This window comes from Trachurus trachurus (assembly GCF_905171665.1).
Source record: "Trachurus trachurus genome assembly, chromosome: 1".
Taxonomy (NCBI): Eukaryota; Metazoa; Chordata; class Actinopteri; order Carangiformes; family Carangidae; genus Trachurus; species Trachurus trachurus.
Genome location: NC_139891.1, coordinates 36027565 through 36051158, shown reverse-complemented (window position 1 = coordinate 36051158; position 23594 = coordinate 36027565). Strand labels below are relative to the sequence as shown.

Sequence of the window (23594 nt, the reverse complement as noted above, 5' to 3'; positions counted from 1 at the left end):
TGTCGTCACGTGGCTGCTCTACTGCGCATGCGCAGCAGCTTCCCGGAAGTTTTGAAAGGTGTCGCTCGCTGCATGGAAGTTGTTGTTGTTGTTGAGGTTAAATTTGTCTCTTTGATTTTTTTTGACCTAGTAAATATTAAATATCAGTCCGGTTTCCCGCCAAGACAGCTGTGAGGTCACCGCAGCGTCGTGACGTAGAGATCCGGTCTTTAAATCACTCTCCCGCCAACTCGGTGTGTTTCCTCCAGCCCGAGGTCCGTGGACCGGGCCAAGCTGCCTCCTGAACCCGCGGCACCGAGCTCCATGTCCGGCCGCGGCTTCAGCCTGGTCCCGGTGCAGAGCGGCGGAGCTCCGGTGCTGCTGCCGCCGGGGGAGACGGTGCTGGGCCGGGGTCCGCTGCTGGGGGTGAGTCGGTCTATAATAATATACTATATACTGTGTGTGTGTGTGTGTGTGTGTGTGTGTGTGTATTCATCTGCTAAAATAAAAGTTTTAGAAGAAGAAGAGGAGGGGGGAAATGTAGAGGAGAAGGAGGAGGAGGTGGAAGAAGGGAAAAGGATGAACAGGTTGATGATGAGGAGGAAGAGGTGGAAGAAGAAGGAAAAGCTAGTGGAGGAGGAGAAGGAGGGAAAAGGAAGAGGAGGAGGAAAAGAGGAAGGGAAAGGGTAGAGGGGGAGGAAGGAAGAGGAGGAGAAGGGAAAAGGAGGAAAAGGTAGAGTAGGAGGAAGAGGTGGAAGAAGGAGGAAAAGGTAGAGAAGGAGGAGGAAGAGAGGAAGGGAAAGCAATGGGAAGGATGAAGAGGAGAGGAAGAATTGGTGGAGGAGAAGAGGAGGAGGAGGTAGAGAAAGGAAGAGAAGAGGAGGGAGGAGAAGATTAAGAGGGAGAGGAAGAAGAGAAAGAAGAGGAGGAGGAGACTACCTCTTTATACCACCAATACCTCTCATTTATTGTTATTAATAATAGACCTTATAATAACTACACATTGTTAAGCATTAGTGAAGTGTGTGTGTGTGTGTGTGTGTGTGTGTGTGTGTGTGCCACTAGAGGGCGCCGTCTCCCTGACAACACGCTGCAGAGTTCAGTTCAGCTCAGTGAAACGTCTGATCATCAGTTCATGATCAATAAGATGTTATAAGACCTCTGACCCCGTGTGTCTGCTCCCTGGTCTCAGATCAGCGATAAGCGAGTGTCCCGACACCACGGGCTGCTGGAGAACCTGGACGGAAAGCTGCGCCTCAAACCGGTGAGTCTGTCCCCGTCCCCGTCGTCATGGAGACACGAACGTCCTCGCTGCTGCTGGACGCTGAGATTATTAAACATCTGATTCATAACTTCCTGTTTACTCTTTATTTAGCTGAGTTCATGTTAAAGGGATAGTTCCACATTTTGTCAAATTGGCCCATTGCCATAATCCCTATAGTCATAGCAGTAGGTTTGTTACCTTTAATTGTCGGTGCAAGCTGTTTTTAGAACGGCGGAGCAGAGCCGTGAGCTGCTCAGAGCTACGCTACGGAGGCTCATGGGATTTCTTGGTTTCCCTCATCAAACTCATCAAATACACAATCCAACAACTCCACAACGCTCTGGTGGACAAGTTGTGACCTGCACATTCACCACGCTATGAGATAATAACACAACGTTACCAGACAGAGTTGTTTTAGAGGGAAATTCATGCAAAACCACTGATGAGCGTTGCCTTCAGGGACAGTTTTTCATCAACAGTCTCTGTATTTCCCTCTAAAACAACTCTGTCTGGTAACGTTGTGTTATTATCTCATAGCGTGGTGAATGTGCAGGTCACAACTTGTCCACCAGAGCGTTGTGGAGTTGTTGGATTGTGTATTTGATGAGTTTGATGAGGGAAACCAAGAAATCCCATAATGAGCCTCCGTAGCATAGCTCTGAGCAGCTCACGGCTCTGCTCCGCCGTTCTAAAAAATAGCTTGCACCGACAATTAAAGGTAACGAACCTACTGCTATGACTATAGGGATTATGGCAATGGGCCAGTTTGACAAAATGTTGAACTATCCCTTTAAGGATAGGATCTTTTTGCTTTGTTTTTTTTTTATTTTTTTTATGTAGCACATGTTTAAACTCAATTTAGATTTCAAAAGCAAACAAATAAACACTGAAAAGAAGAATGAAACAATAGAAAACAGAGTAATCAGTGATAAGTAGAGACAAAGGGAATAAAGTACAATAAATATAGGGGTTGTAATCGTCGATGTTGGGTCACAGTCTGAGACTTTAAAACCCGTCCATCACCAGCAGCAACCTGCTCCCGATCAGAGTCATTGATCCCTGATTGGCCGGCAGTGAATCCATCAGAGCCCCAGATCTTTATAATTAGTCCTGAGGGCCGGGGTCGGACCGGGGTCACAGCCCATAATAACACTCCTCCGTTTATCATCGTTGACTCTAACGACTCCGCCTCTCGTTCCAGAGAGTCGATCACCGCTTCACACACAGCGTCGTTTATTTTAACGTCGTGAATCCGTCGATATCGTACACCAAATAAACGAATAAACGAATTAATTAATAAATAAAAACCTGCACTACGAACACAGGAAGTCGCACAGAACCAATCAGCAGTGACCTCTGCCCTCTACATTGATTTAGCCTTTTTGCAGTTTGAGAAGTCGTCAGTTAAATGTCTTGGGGGGTCGGCGGGGGGGGGGGGGTCTGGTCCAGGACGCATGAATCCAGCTGTGAAGGGAGTTGTTTTTTATAAAGTAGAGGCACAAGTCTGCAAAAGCCGACAAACAAAACCAGTAGGGTACAAGGAAAAGAAGTAAATAAAAGCGTTCTTTCATTGTTTCATAGTTATTCTGCCCTTTAAAGGGATAGTAGCATTTTTTTAAAGTGGGGTTGTATGATCTACAAATAGCCCCTAAGTACTTTAATTGCAGTAGAAGACTCTCTGCACTCCTCCCGTTAGCAACGCCAGCCCATAATAGCCCTGCCCAGAGATTTACAACATACAGTGTTGTGAACACTGTATGTGAACACAGCAGTTGGTTAGGTCCAAATAAAAACTGCGTATTATATTATAGTGAACAATGGAACTGTGTATTTTTTTTCAGGTAAAACCTCTTTTAGGCCGTGAAAATAGGCTGTTTCTTTGGGTCTGTTCACAACACTGTATGTTGTAAATCTCTGGGCAGGGCTATTATGGGCTGGCGTTGCTAACGGGAGGAGTGCAGAGAGTCTTCTACTGCAATTAAAGTACTTAGGGGCTATTTGGAGATAATACAACCCCACTTTAAAAAAAAAATGCTACTATCCCTTTAACGGATTGTAACTACTTCTATATTATTCTACTTTTACACTTCAGATATTGTTTCATCTATATTAGTAATGGTTCAAAAATGTTTTCAAACTGTTTTAAATAAATCTGAGTGCACTTTAACCTTTTAATTTCTTCATACTGATCTTCAACAATTCTAGTAATTTCCAACCATTTCATACTCTTCATATCGTTTTATCTCTTCAAGATTTCTTCAGCAGTTTCTTCACTTAACTCAGCGTTGTTTCAACCATTTATTCAGCTAATTCAGCTTCCAGCTTTCAGCATTCACCCGTATTTCCTTGAGGAAATGCATTCTCTAGTTGTTCTTATTCCTCTTACAGATGTATATATTGTTATGGCGCTGCTGTGACTCTATAGATTCGGTCTGAAGATGTATTCTGCCCAGATGTTGTGTCCCTGACCCACGGTGACCTCATCACTTAGCGTCTACATCACGTTTCAGCCGACTGAGCAGCAACCAGCTCCTTCAATAATCGTTATCCAGGTCAAAGCTTGAGACAATGGTCTTGTAGAAGCAGGGTCGGTGGTTCTGAGCCGACCAGCCCAGAGGAGAGACTCCTACCTGGTCTAGAGGTCTTCACGGGCCCAATTTGACGGACCCGAACGGAAATAGACTCGTGGAAATTGTACTGGGAGCCGACTGACCCAGAGCTATTATTGTAAATATGAGTTTCGTACCCGAGCAGCACCGAGATGTGTCGGAAAGCGAGCGGACTTGCACAATTCCCTACTGTCTTTCTGTGTAAATATCTCATGTTACAACATGAAAACCTGCGGCTTATATTCAAGTGCGGCCTATATATGTGTGACAGTGGTGGTCCTGTCACTATGCCTCCAATTGATCATGTGCCCTGGCTACTTGGCCAAGGGGATGTCCCTTTGGGTGACTGGCAAGCGCGCATGACTCTTACCCGGGTGTGGGTTCAATCCCCGCCCGGGCCCTCTTCACCTTGCCACATATGTATTTTCTTTTAAACTTTAGCTGGTGAAGCTTATACTCAGGTGGCTCTATAGTCCGGAAAGTACGCTAAATTCTGTTTTATTTGGCCAATGGGCTCTATGCACAGCTCCACTACTTCCTGAACTTAAACAAGCAAGCTCCTTTATTTCCTGTCTTACATTATTGGACAAACTGATTAATCCCACATCTCTTCACTCAGTTTGGTGCCAATCTATTAAAGGTAAAGAACCTACTGCTGCTATGACTATAGGGATTATGGCAATGGCCCAATTTGCCAAAATGTTGAATTATCCCTTTAAGTAAATAAATTAAAAGTACCTCTTTATTAAAATAAATAGTGCAGTTAAACATGCTGCCTTTTAAATTCTGAGGAAATGGAGGCCGACAGCAGATTTGTTTCATTATTTTATTTTTTTTAATTTTGGGACATTTTATATTGATTCTGAATCGTATTAAAGCAGTACTAAAGAACTTTCAGTTTTGGTTGAGTTTGGCGGCGCCTGTGGACCAAAGCGGTAGTGTTTTGCCTGAAGGAAGACTCCATTTCCCATGAACACTAGCGTGAAGCCCTGTAAATATCCTGCATTAAAATTAACAAAAGACATCAAAACTAAGTTTCTGTTTCCAGTGGATCATTTCAAAGTGAAAACACAAACATAATCCATTGCTAAAGTGCTGTTTTGCCTGTTCCCTCCTTGTTGTGACTCGCAAAAGTGAAAGTGAAGGAAGACTCCATTTCCCATGAACACTAGCGTGAGAGCAGGGTTCCTACCATGCTCCTCAAAGCTGCTTAGTGCCAGAGAAAGAGATACAGACCCCGTCAGACCATGACAGAGGTGTCATTCAACTTGTTGTAAGTCGATGTATCATCACAAAAGTTATGAAAATATTTTATGAAGGTTGAAAAGTTCCTTAGTGTTGGTTTAAATGAGAATTGCGATTCTTATGTGAATTGATTTTTTTGGCACAGCCCTAGAAATAACCCACGTAGTTAGTTAGGTCCGTGAGTGGAGACGATGTTTGCTGACTGAACCGGTGTGTTTCCTCTGGACCTTCAGACTCACCTGAACCCGTGTTTCCTCCTGTCGGCCCCTGACGATGAAAACCCCCGACCGCTGCAGAAGGACTCGTGGTTCCCGCTCCACCACGGGGACTTGTTCTCCCTGCTGCCGGGACAGCTGCTCTACCGGGTGGCGGCCGAGGGCGGAGAGGAGCGCACGCCCAGGTAGGGACGTCACCATTATTAGGAGTGGGCAAAAATATCGATATGGCAATATATCGCGATACTTTATATCGCGATACGATACGATATCGATATTCAATATTTAAATATCGATTTTTTTTTTTTCAAAATTTTTCTTCAAATAATAAATCATGTTTCAGACGTAAATCCAGTACGACTTCCGCACCTCTGCTCCGTGAGGTGTCACTGTACTGCTACCTCAAACAGTGTGTTGTACAGTATGTTGTTGTAACTTGCACTTGTATAAAATGGCATGGATCATTTGAATTACATTGTTTTGTCCCATAAATTATCACTATCATCTGATGTACATACAATTCGGATTTTAAGATGCATAATGCCGTTTACATTTTTCAGTGAACTATGTAGAATATCATAGAATATCGCAATATATCGCAAAATTTGGATATCGCAATATCGTATCGTATCGTGACTCAAGTATCGTGATGCGTATCGTATCGTGAGCTCCTTGGCAATACCCACCCCTAACCATTATAGGTTGATGTTCTTGGTATGATTATAGTCAGAGAAATAATCACGGTGTTACGATTATCACAATTATTATGCATTAGGATCGCAAAATTCCAGGAAGTTGGAAACTTTCCATGGGAATTAACGGGAATATATGGGAATGTTGTGGCAGAAAGTGGTGAAACAACAGAGGAATCAGATGGTCGAGACACATGAGGCATCAGATGGGGATCTCTTTATTTCAACACGGCACCGTAACCAGCGTTGTAGGGTTGAGACAAATCCCAACATTACAAAGAATGACATGACTTTTTATACCAAACCCAGGCTATCTGTTCCCTCCCTCCTTCTATCTTTCCTTCCTTCTTTCCACAATCCTTTTTCCCTCTCTGCTTTCCTTCCTTCCTTCCTTCCTTCGTCCTTCCTTCCTTTTTGACCCAATGGGCTTTATGCACAGCTCCAATACTTCCTGAAATAAGCCAGCTCATTTATTTCCTGTCTTACATTATTGGACCAACTGGATTAATCCAGTTGGTCCAATAATGTAAGACAGGAAATAAATGAGCTGGCTTAAAGTGCACGAAGCCCATTGACCCAATCTGTTCCCTCCCTCCTTCTATCTTTCCTTCCCTCTTTCCTTCCTTCCTTCTTTCCACAGTCCTTCCTTCCTTCCTTCCTTCCTTCCTTCCTTCCTTCCTTCCTTCCTTCCTTCCTTCCTTCCTTCCTTCCTTCCTTCCTGTTTTGATTCAACTGACCTGATCTGTTCCCTATCCCTCCATCTTTCTTTACTTCCCCTTTCCCTTCCTTCTTTTCTCCCTTCTTTCCCTACTTCCTTCCTTATTCTTCCTTCCTTGAACAAATGTATTCCCTCCCTCCTCTCTCTCTTTCCTTCCTTTTCCCTTCCTTCTTTCCACAATCTTTTTCCCTCTCTGCCTTCCTTCCTTCCTTCCTTCCTTCCTTCCTTCCTTCCTTCCTTCCTTCCTTCCTTCCTTCCTTCCTTCCTTCCTTCGTCCTTCCTTCCTTCCTTCCTTTTTGACCCAATTGACTCAATCTGTTCCCTCCCTCCTTCTATCTTTCCTTCCTTTTTCCCTTCCTTTTTCCCTTCCTTTTTCCCTTCCTTCTTTCCTCCCATCTTTCCCTTTGTCCTTCCTTCCTTCCTTCCTTCCTTCCTTCCTTCCTTCCTTCCTTCCTTCCTTCCTTCCTTCCTTCCTTCCTTCCTTCCTTCCTTCCTTCCTTCCTTCCTTCCTTCCTTCCTTCTTTTAATCCAACTGACCTGATCTGTTCCCTATCCCTCCATCTTTCTTTCCTCCCCTTTTCCCTTCCTTCTTTTCTCCCTTCTTTCCCTACTTCCATCCTTCTTCTTCCTCTATTATTCCCTCCCTCCTCTTTCCTTCCTTCTTTCCACAATCCTTTTTCCCTCTCTGCCTTCCTTCCTTCCGTCCCTTTGTCCTTCCTTCCTTCCTTTTTGACCCAATTGACCCAATCTGTTCCCTCCCTCCTTCCTTCTTTCCTCCCATCTTTCCCTTTGTCCTTCCTTCCTTCCTCCCTTCCTTCCTTCCTTCCTTCCTTCCTTGACCCAGGAGGACAGGAGGGTTTTAATACAGCGATTAATTGTGAAAACAAGTCATCGCGACATCCCTAACCCTGGTAAACACACATCTCCTCCATCTCGACAACTTGTCGTCACGTCAGCGGATCAGAAGCCGGAGTAAGGAGTAGGAGTCTGAGTCTGAGTCTGAGTCTGATTAACGCTGCTGCAGGTCTGTGGATAATGAAGCTGCTCTCCACTCGTTAATGAAGCTCAGTCTTTTATCCGTGTGTCTCAGTCAGGACGGAGTGGGAGCTGCTGCTGCTGTTAGGTGACCGGGTGTAACGCCAACATCAGGCCCAGATGTCGGTTTATTATCGGAGCATCTTTTATCTCTGAGTCACCGACCGTCTCCTCCATTGTCCCGAGCCGCCGCCGTTTGAAGTGCAGATCACAGCGACACTCAGCAAACCGTCCCACTGCTCATGTAACATTCATACTATGGGCTGTCAGTCTCTTCCTCCAAATTAGACTCAGATTTCTAACGCACAGGGTTTCTGTGGGGTCTGTAAAAGCCTAAAAAGGTCTAAAATCTGAAAACCAAACTTCTTAGCCTTAAATTTGTTTAAGTATTGTGTTCAAGTCTTAAATAATTTAAAGGGATAGTTCACCCTAGAATGATATTTCGCTCATTATCTACTCACCCTCATGTTGACTAAGGGCTGGAAGAATTATCAGAGTCCACCGTCCCTTCTCTGAGTTACAGGGGGTCTCGGCGTAGCAGTGCATTTCAATGCAACGGTTGCAAAGGGACACCAGAGCTCTTCGTAAAAAAACACACACAAAAAAACATCCAAATACCTCCATGATGCTCGTATGTAATGTCCGTCTTGTGCTGAAGCCCCAAATTGCGTAATTGTCCCGAAAAAAATTAAATAAGTCTATATTTTAAGCTTGTTTGTAGCGGAAGCTTCTCGAAGCTCCTCTTCCTGGTCCGCCCAAATCTCGCGTGATTTGCGCCAGCGTCAGTGCGGTTACTGCGAATCACGACGGACGTGAAAATTCTTCCAGCCCTTAGTCAACATAAGGGTGAGTAGATAATGAGCGAAATATCATTCTAGGGTGAACTATCCCTTTAAGACAGAAGTTTCTTACCTCAAATGCTCAATAAAATGCTCTTGTGACACTTCATTGTGCTTTATTGAATGTATTTTCAACTACAAACTTATATATTGCAGCCAATTTACTTTGCAAGTAAGTTTGTGACTCTGCATTTCTTTTGTATGTTTTTTATTTGTCATGATAGGTCTTAAATTTCATCCATAATGGTCTTAAAAAGCCTTAAATTTGAGTTGGTGAAACCTGCAGAAACCCCAAATACATCAAATGTTAAATCTTCAAATTACTGTATATTCAAATTCTTAATGAGTTTTAGTTTTTTTTAGCTCATTATATTTATATTCACCTATACCAGCTTATTATTATGTCCCACGTCCACGTTGCATTGCGGAGATTCCAACCAAATAATAATAAAAATAATAATACATTTTATTTGTAATGCACTTTATATTTAACAAAAAATCTCAAAGTGCTACAACAGCAACCAATTACAGATTAAAAGAATCTGTTATGTTACATTTACAACACACTTAAGTTCTACCAACTCAGCAGTATTTGCCGCAAAGACGCGGGCGGCAAAGAAAAATACTCGGTTTCCAATTTTTTAAATAATTTGTTTCTGTTTGAATAGTGAAGTTCGTCCTGACGGATCTAGTTCAAACTGGTTCTTCTTCCTCCTCCAGCTCGTCTCTGATTGGCTGCTGCAGGAACTCCGCACATCCCTCTGAACCTGGACTTTAAATGTTTAAATTCTGGTTTTAATGTTTCTCCTTTTGTCAAATGTCACTTATTCCTGCAGAAACAGTCAGCCACTAGGAGAAGAAGAAGAAAAAGAAGAAGAAGCAGAAGAAGAAGAAAAGCAGGAACTTCCTGCTTCTCCGGAGTCACATGTGGAACCGGCCAATCCGGTGAGAGAAGACCCCAGAGAGGCTGTGACATCATCGGCTCCGTCCAATAAGGAGGAGGAGCAGGACAGAAGAGAAACTCAGGTCTGAGTGAATGAAGCAGGTTTAATATGTTAATGAGTCGTTGACCTGAGCAGCCAATCAGAAAGCTTTGTTCTCTGTTGTCAGGGCAACGACGCTTCGCCCGTCACCAAGAAGAGAGTTTTACCAGCGTGGATGACGACGGCGACGGCAGCGGCCTCCAGCCCCAAAGGTACCGACCCCCGTGATCCGGTCCTGAACCTGGTTCCTGTTCTGGTTCTGGTTCTGAAATCTCGCGCTAGAGCTCCTGATGCAGCGGGACGACGATTTTGTCACAAGTATTTTCTATTGGTTCAGAATCCAAACCAATCTAATTATCCAGGGACGTAAACAAACTTCTGCCGCTATTCTGAGATTCCTGACATTCCCTGGGTGCTGTTTTGTTTTTTTAATTTCATTCCTCTCATATTCTCCTCTCTCTGATAACTAGCTTGTCAACAGGAAGCAGCGTGAACTTATCAACCAATAAGAAGCGTTTAGGGGCGGGACACGGCCGCGAAATGTTGTCCAGATAGAGACAGAGCGAGCGAGTTTTTTCAGGGTTTCAGGGTTGTCCTGACGCCGTGAGCGACATCCCTGGACGGAGCGATGTCCTCGCGGCGTCAGGACAGGCTGATTGAAGAGTAAACGCACTCTAATCACTTTTCCTCGCATCGCTGTCTGTCAGGACTCACTCTGTCACTCTGTCACTCTGTCACTCTGTCACTCTGTCACTCTGTCACTCTCACTTCCAGCTCATTCACTGATCTGACCATGGAACAACCTTCACACAGTCACAGACTGAACCTGAATGCACCTCTGAGTCAGTGAGTCCATGATAGAGCTTAGATTGGGCCCAAAAAATCAAGCCCGACCCGATACCGAGCCCGTGCATGTTGTGTCCGAGCCTGGCCCGACACATTAACTGTAATTATGAGCCCGAGCCTGATTTAAACCCAACATGTTTTTTTTTAAATTCGTGGGCTGTTTAAATTCGGCGGCTGCGCTGTCCATGGTCCTCAGTCGTGCAGCTCATCTCTGCCAGCAGCTGCTGCTCCATCCACACCTCCCACTTTCCATCAAAGCTGCTCAAACTTAAAGCAGAAGTAAGCGATCCAGTGGTTTTGTCTAACTTCTTGTCAGCCGATGGAGTTAGCAGTCCCCGCCCTCGTCCCTACGTCACCACATTCACGCGCATCCCTTGGCTGCACACACAGAGAGGACTGCCCCTTTATGCCGTTCTCTCTCCTCATTGGATAAAGGTTGTAGGATACAAGGGAAGTTTTCTCCTCGGCTTACAGCAGAGCAGAGTGACTGACAGACCCGTGTTTCAGTCCAAACACTCTATGTAAGTGATTGCTGTCAGAAGATACAACTATTTAAGACTTATATTAACACAAACATATCACTTACTTCTACTTTAATTCTCCTGACTTTATTTTTTTCTTTATATTCTCGAACTCCATGCTGCTCAGCTGCTGCTGCACGAGGTGATGCATGCAGTCAGTGTGTGAGACGTGATGCTAGGGGTGGGCGATATGGCAAAAATATCATATCATGATTTTTTTTAAATGAAGTCACGATTTCGATTTTATCACGATCTTAAATTGAAAAAAGAAAAACAGACAATTTAGGCCAAAGAACCTTTCTGAACAGATTTTAATCTAAATAGTTGCAGTTTTGCCAACATGTGCAAACAACGTAAACATAGTAAAAGGTAAACAACAACACTCTGATAAAGTGGACTCTTGGAACATAAAAGGCTTTCAATAAACATGAAAGTAAAATATCAATGAAGACATTACTGTTTGTTTTATTCAACACAGTCATTTTAACAGGATTTTAAGTATCAAAACACTAAATAGCTGATTGAAAAGGGTCAAATAAAAATACAAACTAAAGTAACTGTTGTCATCTCTTTTAGCAAACTTTGTAAATGTCCTTTGTTTGCGCTTTGCAGCATAGAACTGCAATTTATAGAATGTGACCCAGACGATCCTACGATCTCTGCACTTTGGCAGATCGTCTACACACTCTAATCCTTCACGATCTAATATCGCCATATCGCCCACCCCTACGTGATGCTTTATTTTATTTTTGTTTAACTTTGTGCAACATGGCACACTTTCATTACATGAAGGTTTACTTTTTGAAAAATAAATGGTTAAATGAAATATTGCTGATTATGGCATAGCTTTCTGTCCACCTGATTGGGCTAATAAAGTCATGAAAAAAATCAACACACAAATGCTTGATCAAAGGCCGGGCCTAAACTCTAGTCCATGAGGGGTCGGACTACAACTGGGCCGTTGAGTCTGAGGTGGAACAGAGGCTGCAGTCAGTGAACCTGAACCTCACCTCTGTGTCACACACACACTCTAAACCCAGCTGACCTCCGACCTCTGGAGTGAATTTTACTGCTTCACACTCACACGTCTGTTGACACGTGTATGAACATGTGACATGTGAACACACACCGTTTAACACACACACACACACACACACACACTCTGCGATATGTGTGTGTCTCTGGACCTGGAGCTTCTGCAGCAGCAGTAGTGTGTTTAGTCAAGTCTGTTTCCTGTGTCGCTGCCAGACTCACACACAGACACACACACACACACACACACACACACACTGAGCCAGATGTTTAGCTGAGGGTCGTTGAGCAGCTCCAGATGTTGCAGTGTGAAGATGAGGGACTGAAGATGAGCTTTAATCTCATCAGTTCACGGTTTATAATCGATAACTGATCGTCGGTCATCGTTCAGAAACTAAATCATGATGTGTTTCTCTCAGAGAAAGAACCTGCAAAACGTTTCCCTGACGACAGTGACTCACTAGATCCATCAATACTGATTTAAATCAATCATTAATCATCATCATAACTCATTAATTAAGAGAGTTATTGATTTGAGACGGCCGGAAAAAAGAGAGAATAAGTCAGTAAAAGACGAGAGCAGCAGTAGGCCTGGTAAAAAAAAGAAAGTGTGATAAATACGCGATCGCGGGATTACGTGACGATTGAGACGACAATCCCATCTTCTTTTTATTTAGAAAGCGTCTATGCTGTCAGAAAAAAAACACAACAACAAGAGCAGTAAAAAAAAAAACACTGCACAATGACCTCGTGATAATCAAAACTGTTGCACGTGGCCATAAGAGCCCGGTGGGTCCTGTCTGCAGTGGAGACACGGCCACCGAGAGAGAGGACTGTTCCTGTAGAAGTTCCTACCTCCTCTAATCCTTTTACCAGGAACTCCTGCAGTGGAAACTAGAGATGCACCGATCCAGTTTTTCCGATCCAATCCGATACCGATACCTGGGCTGAGCGTATCGGCCGATCCCCGATACCGATCCGATACTAGGGGTTGCACGACTTCAGATTTTTAAAAGTCGACTCTAATGTTATGAAAGTCGAGTCGACGTCGACTAGTCGCTGATGACGTCATTCATATTTTTCCCATCATAAATTACAGGAGGAGGGAAATGCTTTGCAACAATCTGTAGATTATTCACTGACAGACGCTCATGCACAGAAATTAGTCCACAGAACAGCAGCTTTAGCCTATAAACAACAAGCTGTAAATCAGTTTGTTTTTCTGTAACATGCACTCCTATACAAGTGCAAAAGAAAATACTGTAGCTACTGTCCGTTAGGGAGGAAAACGACACACAGGCCTCGTCACCGTCACAGTCCTGCTCACTCACAGTTTCACTCACATTTTTTTTCTGGTTGGTTGTTGCTGTTGTTGGTTGTCGTTGTGCACGACGTAAAGCTTTCGATATGAGCGGAGTTTTTTTTTTTTTTAATTGCCGACAGCCCGACACACTGGCCGCGGCAGCGCAGCCTCACAGGCGCTTGGCTGGTGTCAGGCAGCAGCTTCTCCTGCTCTCTCTCTCCGCGCCGGTCAAACATCGACCCGTCTGTAGGCTACAGGTCTGTCTCTAGCGCTGTGTGTATGGATGTGTGTCTTGTGTGCAGACGCAACTGACAAATATCTAGGCGGACAAGCAAACTTAATCATAATTTATTTTATTTTGAAAATCGACCGGATTCTCTCGCCTTTTCTGTGCCCGACTTCCTGTCTGGTAGACGCGCTCGTTCCATCCAGCTTGACGGCACTCGTATTTGTATCATTCAGCGCACTCAGCTGTTGTTTCAAGCCGCTACTCTTGTAGCCTGTTACATGATCAGCGACTAGTCGACGTCATGCTCAAAACGTCATTGTGGAGCAGTAAAGTCGACTAGTCTGTGCAACCCCTATCCGATACTACTGTTGAATGAATGAACCGTAGGCTATACGTTGCCATGTGAGTGAAGGCATCAGGCTTGACATAAACATTTAGCCTTGTTAAAAAAAAGGTAACAAATTAACACAGATATAAATGTACCTAATATTATTTATAAACAAATAACAAAGTGCACATTAGCAGCAAAAAGAAATAAATAACACTAGATCACTGTAGCTGTATTGCTGTGTATGATATTAATAAAAAAGAAATGACTGGATCGGCCTCATTCATCCGATATCCGATCCGGATCGGTGCATCTCTAGTGGAAACACGGCTAAAAATTCCCGTGTTCAAACTCATGTGAGTGAAGTGAGGTGAACATTCACTTCACATCCGGTCGGTGTGAACGCACCGACTCCTCACCAGCAGCGAGGATTCAACAAACAACATAAACTATAATTTACCACCTGCAAGAAATGAGTTTATGAGGTAAAACAGGAAGCAGGAGGTCTGACCCATTGAGAACTCTAGGACATGAGGAGGAGGAGGTTTTTTGTAAATTTTGTAATATTTAATTTGTAATTTATCTTACGTTGTTGTATTTTTTTTATTGTATTATTCTGCTATAATATTCTTCACCCTTGTACACTGGAGCGCTGTGACGAAAGAATTTCCCACAAGGGATTAATAAAGTATATTCTGTTCTATTCTAAACGAAGCCAAACATCTGTTCCAGCTGTGAAGAAGACTAAAACACCTGCAGCGGCTGCAGCGGCCACGCCCACCGCAGCGGAGGGGGCGGGGCTTAGCCAGGAGAAGAGGCCGAGGAAGAGGAGGAGGAGGAGAAGTGACGAAGAAGACGAGGAAGAGGAGGAGGAGAAAGAGGAGGAGGCTGCACCTAAAACAGCTGAGTGACCCGTGTTTGTTTGTTTGTTTGTTTGTTTTCTGTGACCAATCAGCAGCTGAGTTGACGATGACGTCACAGCTGAGTTCTAACGCTGCGTCCTCGTCCTCGTCCCTTCAGGCTCGTAGAGGTCGACTGCAGCCGCCGGCGCCGGTGAGGTCAGAGGTCAGCGAGGAGTCGGACAACGTCACCATGGAGATGGAGGAGGAGGAGGAGGAGGTCAGGGTCAAAGGTCAGACGTCGGACGCCGGCGCTGCGTCCAAACCCCGAGGGAGGCCGCCGTGTCCGTATGGGAAGGACTGCTACAGGTGAGGTCACCTGGTTTTAATAATTTTAATATACTGTTTGACTTCATTCTTAAAGGGATAGTTCACCCAAAATTCTAATTTCACTCATTATCTCCTCCCCCTCATGTTGACTAAGGGCTGGGAGAAGTTTCAGAGTCCTCCGTGGCTTCTCTGAGTTACAGGGGGTCTCGGCGTAGCAGTGCATGTCCATATGACGGTTGCAAATGGATACCAACTGTCTTCGTAATAAAAAGACACACCAAAAAACATCCAAATACCTCCATGCTGCTCGTATGTAATGTCCGTCTTGTATTGAAGCCCCGACATGCGAAATTGTCCCGAAAAAAATTAAATCAGTCAATATTTTATGCCTGTTTGCAGCTAATAGGAATAAGGATATTATATTTTAAAGTAAATTCTTGATATGTAAGTAGTGAATCATTGGAGTTAAATAACTGATGGACCAGAAGTATATTGTGAATAAACCAGAAGGATTTGTTTCTGTGTATGATGTCTTTATTATTCCATATGTAATATCTATGCGGGGAAAAGTTGTGTTTCGACCCTTCAGAATAAAACCAGTCGCCACTTCCTGTTTGTGTTTCAGGAAGAACCCGCTCCACTTCCAGGAGTGCAGTCACCCTGGAGACGGCGACTACCAGGAAGAAGAGGAGGGGGGCGAGGAGGGAGAGGAGGGCGAGGAGCTTCCTGAGTGTCCCTACGGCACCGACTGCTACAGGTCAGGCAGCTATGACATCATGACATGATGGGAAAAGTCACCGCGGTAACGCAGTGAGGAGGAATGGAGCGTTACACTGATGCTGCATTCACCTGCAGTCGGGCAGACGGCCGTCGGTAACAAACCAGATGTCATTTTAGTCACAGAAGTCCAGAGAAAGCCGGTAAAACGTGGGTCAGGTAAACAACACCACATCGTCATGACAACATATTTTCATGTGTATCCACCACTTTCAGGAGAACGATGCTGGGTGTCGCCATGACACTCCATTCATTACATTTTAGATTAGCTGGGCTAACTGTTAGCCGTTAGCAGTGTCTTAACTCATTGAGTGCCGCGCTCCTTTCCAAAGTTTTAGTCAAGTGTACCGGCAATTTAGACCATTTTTGACTTTTTATGTAGAGCCATAGTGTATTCTATATTATTGCCACCAACACATACTGTAGCTCAATTGAAAGGTTCAACTTTATGCTTCAAATGGCCACAAACCGTTTGTTTCTACGTGCCTCTGTTCCTGAGAAAAGTCAAGCTAAACATGGCTGGGTTTCACCAAAATCCCTCCTTTTTTTCTAGAAAAGGAGATAGAGCGTCTTTTATGAAAGGTGCTCTGTTTGTGTCTGTCGCTCTTCTCACACTCGCATTTCTGGATCAAAGGGCTCATATAAGATAAATATATACAACAGTTGTTGTTCTATTCACAAAACCACCATCGGGGGCGGGGGGGGCGCCACTAAACAACAATAACACAGACGCACCGTGCCGTGTCACAGCTTCTCCCCGCGGAGCGTGATGGTCTGTCGGCCACCGCGGCTCGGGAAGACCGGTCCCGCCGGTGGTCGCGGTCCTTCTGTGGTACGGGTCGGTGATGCCGGTCTGCTTTGGTCCAGAGACCATCAGATTTTACCGCGGGAGGACTTTGGGGAGGACACGGTGTTGCTCCAGATGAAGACCGGGCGGACTGTCGGCTGAGAGCTTCCTGGTTCAGCTCCGAGCAGCTGGAGCAGCTGGAGCAGCAGCGCGGGTGAGAGCAGAGCAGCTGCTGCATCCACATGCAGAACTCGTTTGCAAAAGCCGAGTTATGATGAAAACTTCCAGATCATGAGCTGTCATGTGACTTTGATCGTCATCTATTTCAGTTCTCCTCGTCGTAGAGACCCCAAATTTACATATAATGTGTATTAAAGTGTCTATTTTCATAATTTAAAAAAAAAGCAAAAAACGAAAAATCTCGTTTTTGGCACTCAACGCATGGGAACGAAAAACGAGAAATTACGTGGTTGGCACTCAATGAGTTAAATAACTCAATAAACGGCCCATGACAAAAATATTTTTTCCATATATATATATGGATAGGATATATCCTAGTTAGCTACAACATGACTGAGCTGAGTAGTTTCATGTCGTGTCCGACAACGGGAGGGTTTTGACAGCTGACGTCCTGCTGTTAGTTTGCTGCTGCTGTTAGCTGTCAGCAGCAGCAAAGCTAATACGATAACCATGACTAATTACAAAAACGTGCACACATAAATAGTAATGTTTGTTCAATAATTCGTTTTATAGACTTAAAGCAGAAGTAAGTGATATATTTGTGTTAATATAAGTCTTAAATAGTTCTATCTTCCGACAGCAATCACTTACATAGAGTGTTTGGACTGAAACACGGGTCTGTCAGTCACTCTGCTCTGCTCTGAGCCGAGGAGAAAACATTTATCGTATCCTACAGTTTATATCCAATGAGGAGAGAGAACGGCATGCAGGGCTGTGTGTGCAGCCAAGGAACGCCGTGAATGTGGTGACGTAGCGACGAGGACTGTTATGGTGCGTTCAAGGAAACTCGTATTTTTCCGACCTGTGAAGTCGTACCAGTTCGATCTGGTACGAGTTCACGGGTCAGAAGTTACGAGTGGCCGTTATAGTGACTTTCACAGGTAAAACAGGTCGGAAAAACACGAGTGGGTTGCCTGAAACGCTACAAAGTCGTAAGTTGTGACTTGAAGCTGTAATTTACGATTTCAAAAGCCTGCCTGGAACGCAGCATTAGCGAAAACGACCGGACCACTTACTTCTGCTTTAACATAAATCATATCAGTCAAAACGGTTTTGGCAGCCCGGAGCCCCCACATTTGGTACCTACACGGGTGGCTAACGCTACCAGTTAGCCGCTTGCTAAAATGCTACTATGGAGTGAAACAGAAGTTGAAAACCGACTTCTGTTGTGGTGTGATGCAATGGATCATGGAAAAATAAAGTGGTGGATTGTTTTGCCTCGTGCTGACGGACCACTTGTTTACATGTTTATGCCGTTACGCGCAGCGGCTGTCGTCCGTCGGCCGTCTGCCCAATTTCACGTGAATGCAGCATGAAAAATACGATTAAGTTGCTTGAGTTTGTTGTTATGTGTAGGGACTACAGATGGAAATTAGCTGGGAGCTAAATCTGGTGCAACCATCTTTCCATTTTTTCCTTTAAATGATTAATGTAATTGCACATTGTCCCTTATTAAACTAATAAACTAAACTAAACTAAACTAGATATACAACCACAATGCTAGATGGGAATAATTCCTATACAATGTCCCTTTTAAAATGAATGTGTGTAACAGTTCAGAAAAAGTGTTTAATGTGTTGGCCAACGGGTCAGCGATTTGAAAAAAGAACCTGTAAATAAAGATCTGTAGCTGCCATCGTCTCTGAGTTGCCTTGTCAATAAAGTTTAATGTCCTTTCACAGGAAGAACCCTCTGCACAGGAAGGAGTTCAAACACACCAAGAGACCAGGTACGACCTCTGACCTCTGCACTGCAAAAACTCAGATATCTTACCAAGAATATTTGTCTTATTTCTAGTAAAAATTTAATTTCTAGTCAAAACAAATCTCATTCTACTTAAAATAAGAAACATCACATAAAAAGTAGCTTGTTTTTAGACACTTTTTACTTCTTTCAAGCAGATTTTCACTTGAAATAAGTAGAAAAATCTGATAGTGGAGCAAATTTGTCTTTCTTATTACAAGCACAAAAAACTTGCTTTCACTGGCAGATTTTTCTACTTTTTTCAAGTGAATATTTGTTTAAAACAAGTGAAAATTATCTAAAACAAGTTCATTTTTAGGTGATGAGTCTTATTTTAAGTGGAAAGAGATAAATTTTGACTAGAAATGAGACATTTTAACAAGAAAAAGGACAAATATTCTTGTAAAGATTTTGACCTCTGTGTCTCAGTTTCCAGGGGTGGACTGGGACAAAAATTTGGCCCTGGACTTTTTGGTCCAGACCGGCCCACTATCTGCGCGCGGATATTGTGCAAACTAGCACCGTTGATGTACACACAAGCTCTCAATAACACCACTATACTAAACAATATACAATATCCAACAAAGTAGAGGAATAGTGTGGAATAGGTTAAGTTTGAACAAGATTACATGCACATGAGTCTGCATGCAATCAGAACTTTGGCTAGTTGGCTAAAGTATGGAAAACAATAGTACAATGATCTGAAAAATTGACAAACACTAATTTTATTTTAGGATGTACAGTACAGTACAGCTCAACATAATGTAGCTATAGACAATGAAGCATGACAGGAAATACTTGTAATTTGTGTACTGCATCATGAGTAATATGTATGCATTTGTTTTACTGTAACAGTAGTTAATCTGCGTTTTATTAATTTTAACTGTATAATGTTAAACTGTTGAAAGGACAATAAACCATAAACACTGACTGAAAAAAATATGTAGGCTAAAGCATACATATTTGTTAAGTTGTTAGCTCAATGTCCTTCATGACCAAATTGGAGTGGGCACAAAGAAAGGTGCATGTTAGCACTTTAATAAAAGCAACTAATCAATTAATCAGGATAGTATATGAATATGGTTATTGTTTTCCAATACTTTAGATAACTAGATTTAGCTGTAAATCACCACACCATCCAGAGTTTGCTATTTATTATGTCAAGTTAAGTTCATAGGTCTTAAGCAACCGTTCTGGACCATTTACAGTATTTTAATGAATGTTTATCCACACCATTCTGGAAAGCACATACCTGCTTAACACGGTATCACTACCTCCTTCACATGGTGGAGAGTCTTCTCAACACTTATTTTTTCAGCCTCCTCCTGCACCGTAAGGGCAGTGGTAACGGGAGCCTCACTCCCTTCAGACTCAGTGAAGGACCTGCTGCTGAAGCTGCAGCATCGGTGCTTCTAGCCCTGGCCAGGCCAGGCGGCCCCTGCAGCAAACATCTGCATAATTGTTGTACTTTTAGCAGTCTGTGCTGCTAGAGCTTTTCTTTTAATTTTCCTTTCCCTCAATTTTTCCGCACCACCTTTGCGTTTTTTTTACTTTTCTTTTCCGTTTTTGTGCGCTAGTGTGTTGTTGTTGTTTTCTCTCTCTCGCTCTCTCTCTCATTGTGACTCCTCATCATTAAAAGTGATTGGACGAGGGGGGGGTCTAGAACATGCGTGGGTGGGACTCCTGGGCCTCTGTAGCCTCTCATAGGGCCACTGGGCCAGGGAGACAAGCCACTGGGCCAATCGTCACCTCTCTGTTGTGTCTGCAGCTGAGCACTGTGGGCCGAGCTGATGCATGTCTCTCTCCCCGGGCCGGGAGAGTTACAATAGGCAAGGCGAGTCATGGCAAAAAAAAAAAAAAAAAAAAGTTAAATAAATAAAAAATAAAATAAAAAACGGCCGTCTATCGGCCCATTAGTGACCGGCCCACCGGGAAAACTCCCGGTACTCCCTATGGCCAATCCACCCCTGTCAGTTTCTAACTTCTAACTTTGTTGCAGCTCGCTCCACTCGAGCCGTCGCCAAGAGGAGTCGCGACGACGATGAGGACGATGACGATGACGAAGACGGCGACAGCTTCATCGACGACGACAGCGAGGACGGGGACAACGACGAGGACAAGGACTACGCGCCCCCGGACTCGGACGACAGCGGGACGGAGGACGTGAAGAGGCTGCAGAGGGAAGCGCAGGACTTCCTGAGGAGGAGGAAGTAGAGATGACTCTCCGGACTCTAAACGTCTCACTGAGTTTCAGTTCAGTTAAATCTGCACTCGTTTTAATTCTGTGTAACTTCACTGTTTACTGCACCTGTCGTGGTGCGTTCAGGGCTTCATCGTTAGTCTGAAACAACAAAACTCTAATGTTTTGTCTCATGTAAGTTTCAATAAACTTAATTTTTCACTTTCCACTGTTGTTCTTCAGTAGAAGCTCCTACTACTACTGATCTGGTCCAGGACAGATCTGAGGACGAAGAGTTTAATTTCACACAAGCTGAGATTTAAACTCTTTATTCTCTGTGTAAAAAGTGTTGAAGTTAAAAACACAACAATTATAAACATGAAGAAGTGAAACAAACAGGAGAATTCCGGTCATTTTCTAAGTAATGCTCTCTACGGCTCTAGGTCCCCATAGGAAAAAAATCCAAGAAAAATATGTGCAGACGAGCTTGGGACTGTTTCCATATCAACAAAGATAAAAACATGAGGAAAACATGGATTTAGGAGGAAAAACATGATTTTTCCCCATCCAAAATCATTTTTTCCCCCCTAAATCCATGTTTTCCTCGTGTTTTTGACTTGACAGTCGACTAGTAAGGTCTACCCTGGAAGCTAAAGTACGTGATAAAATAACACTGCTCTGTCATATTAGAGTTTATTCACACTCAGTGTTGTGTGGTAAGGAACTGGTGGATGTTGCAAAGCATGTGTAGTGATATTTTGAGCATCATATAGAGGCCAAAGTCACGGTTTTAAAGTTCTGCCTCCATTACTTCACTGCAGTGTAGCGTAGCTAGCAGGACAAGAGCTAGGTCCGGGCTGCACATATTGTTCTCTGATTTTTTTTTTCTTATTGCACTCGGGGACCTAGAGCTGTAGAGCGTTAAAAATGACCGGAATTCTCCTTTAACACCGAGTAAGAAGAAGCTGTGGTCTGAACTCAGGCTTCGTGTCCTTCAAGGTTTTTCTTCCACAGACCTGATAAATGAACCTGTGAGGAAACAGCAGAGCAGTGCACCCTGGGAGTTGTAGTCCTGGAGCTGTGAGTTAAAACAGTCACAGTTTCCTCCTCGTACCTGAAGGAGGCGGAGGAGCTGCAGGTCCAGATGTTCTCCAGAGGTTCTGGCTCCTCAGGTGGAATTGATCCATTAGTTTATTGGAGAGCTTGTTGCCTCTTCTTCCTTTTCTGCTCTCATACCCCCGTTTCCACCTGGTGCTAGTTCTGTGTTTAACTGGTTCCAGTCTGGTTCCTCCAAAGATCCAGAGATCAATCCAGAGGTGGGAAACACAAATATTTCTGGCTACTCCGTCGTTATCGAGTTGCTCCAGAATCCGTCTGGGAAGCCCCCTTCTGACTTGTTTTGTATTTTGTATGAAGACCACAGTGTCAGGAAGCACTGATCTTCTCCTTAGTCCACTGCCGCTTGTTCTTAGGATCCATTTCTATCATTTTTAGTCGATGCAACTGATTCACTCGTTGTCGTTTTAAAGGTCCAGTGTGTAATAATCCTCAAGGTTTATTGTTAAAATCTGAATCTACGACCCATGAATATATTTGTATCAGTGTATAATTGCTATAAAATAAAACCTGTTTGGTTTCCGTAGCCTTATAATTCTTCTTTTATATCTACATATAACAAGGCCACCGCCATTCCGACATCCCACCAGTCCGACATAGGCCTCTAATTGTCTAAATGGCAACACTTCATTTTCTATCAAACGTCCCATGATATTGAGAATTTTTGCCTCCTATGGTCGGAATGACGGTATTTTTTTCTCTTTTTAAACATCCTGCCTTTCCGACAATTCTTTTAATAGCTTATTTCTTTCCCCAAAATATTTTGCACTGGTTGGGCTTAGGCAATGAAGAGAGGAGTTGGTTAAGTTTAGTAAAAAGACCAGATAGAGGCTAGACAGGCAGCTAGTCCCTGTCTGCACTCTGCTGCGTAATTACATACAACCATGTGGGTATTCCTCTATCAGCATGTCACCTGTTGAGTAACGCACATTTCCTTATATTAAAGCCTTGTTGGAATGGTGGGACGTTTACATGTCGGAATCACGGTATGTCGGAATGGTGGTATGTCTAAATGGTGGGATGGTGGGATGTTGGAGTGTTGGGATGTCTAAATGGTGGGATGTTGGAGTGTTGGGATGTCTAAATGGTGGGATGTTGGAGTGTTGGGATGTCTAAATGGTGGGATGTTGGAGTGGTGGGATGTCTAAATGGTGGGATGTTGGAGTGTTGGGATGTCTAAATGGTGGGATGTCGGAATGGTGGGATGTCTAAATGGTGGGATGTCGGAATGGTGGCACGTCTAAATGGTGTCATGTCTAAATGGTAGGATGTTGGAGTGTTGGGATGTCTAAATGGTGGGATGTTGGAGTGGTGGGATGTCTGAATGGTGGCATGTCTAAATGGTGGGATGTCTAAATGGTGGTATGTCTAAATGGTGGGATGTCGGAATGGTGGGATGTCGGAATGGTGGGATGTTGGAGTGGTGGGATGTCTAAATGGTGGGATGTCGGAGTGGTGGGATGTCTAAATGGTGGGATGTTGGAGTGGTGGGATGTCTAAATGGTGGGATGTTGGAGTGGTGGGATGTCTAAATGGTGGGGGATGTCGGAGTGGTGGGATGTCAGAATGGTGGGATGTTGGAATGGTGGGACGTCTAAATGGTGGGATGTCGGAGTGGTGGGATGTCTAAATGGTGGGATGTTGGAGTGGTGGGATGTCTAAATGGTGGGATGTCGGAATGGTGGGATGTCTAAATGGTGGGATGTCGGAGTGGTGGGATGTCTAAATGGTGGGATGTTGGAGTG

At 43.8% G+C, this 23594-nt stretch overlaps 1 protein-coding gene across 1 annotated transcript; it reads left to right on the top strand.

The window, feature by feature from the left end:
* Positions 1–300: 300 nt before the first annotated feature.
* Positions 301–20877, top strand: aplf (aprataxin and PNKP like factor). Its single transcript, XM_083978977.1, has 10 exons — positions 301–405; positions 1172–1243; positions 5331–5497; positions 9433–9622; positions 9707–9791; positions 14571–14655; positions 14825–15046; positions 15633–15764; positions 18494–18540; positions 20554–20877. The coding sequence occupies exons 1-10, from the start codon at positions 304–306 to the stop codon at positions 20766–20768; spliced, it is 1317 nt and encodes a 438-aa protein (XP_083835103.1). The 5' UTR covers positions 301–303; the 3' UTR covers positions 20769–20877.
* The last annotated feature ends 2717 nt before the right edge of the window (positions 20878–23594 follow it).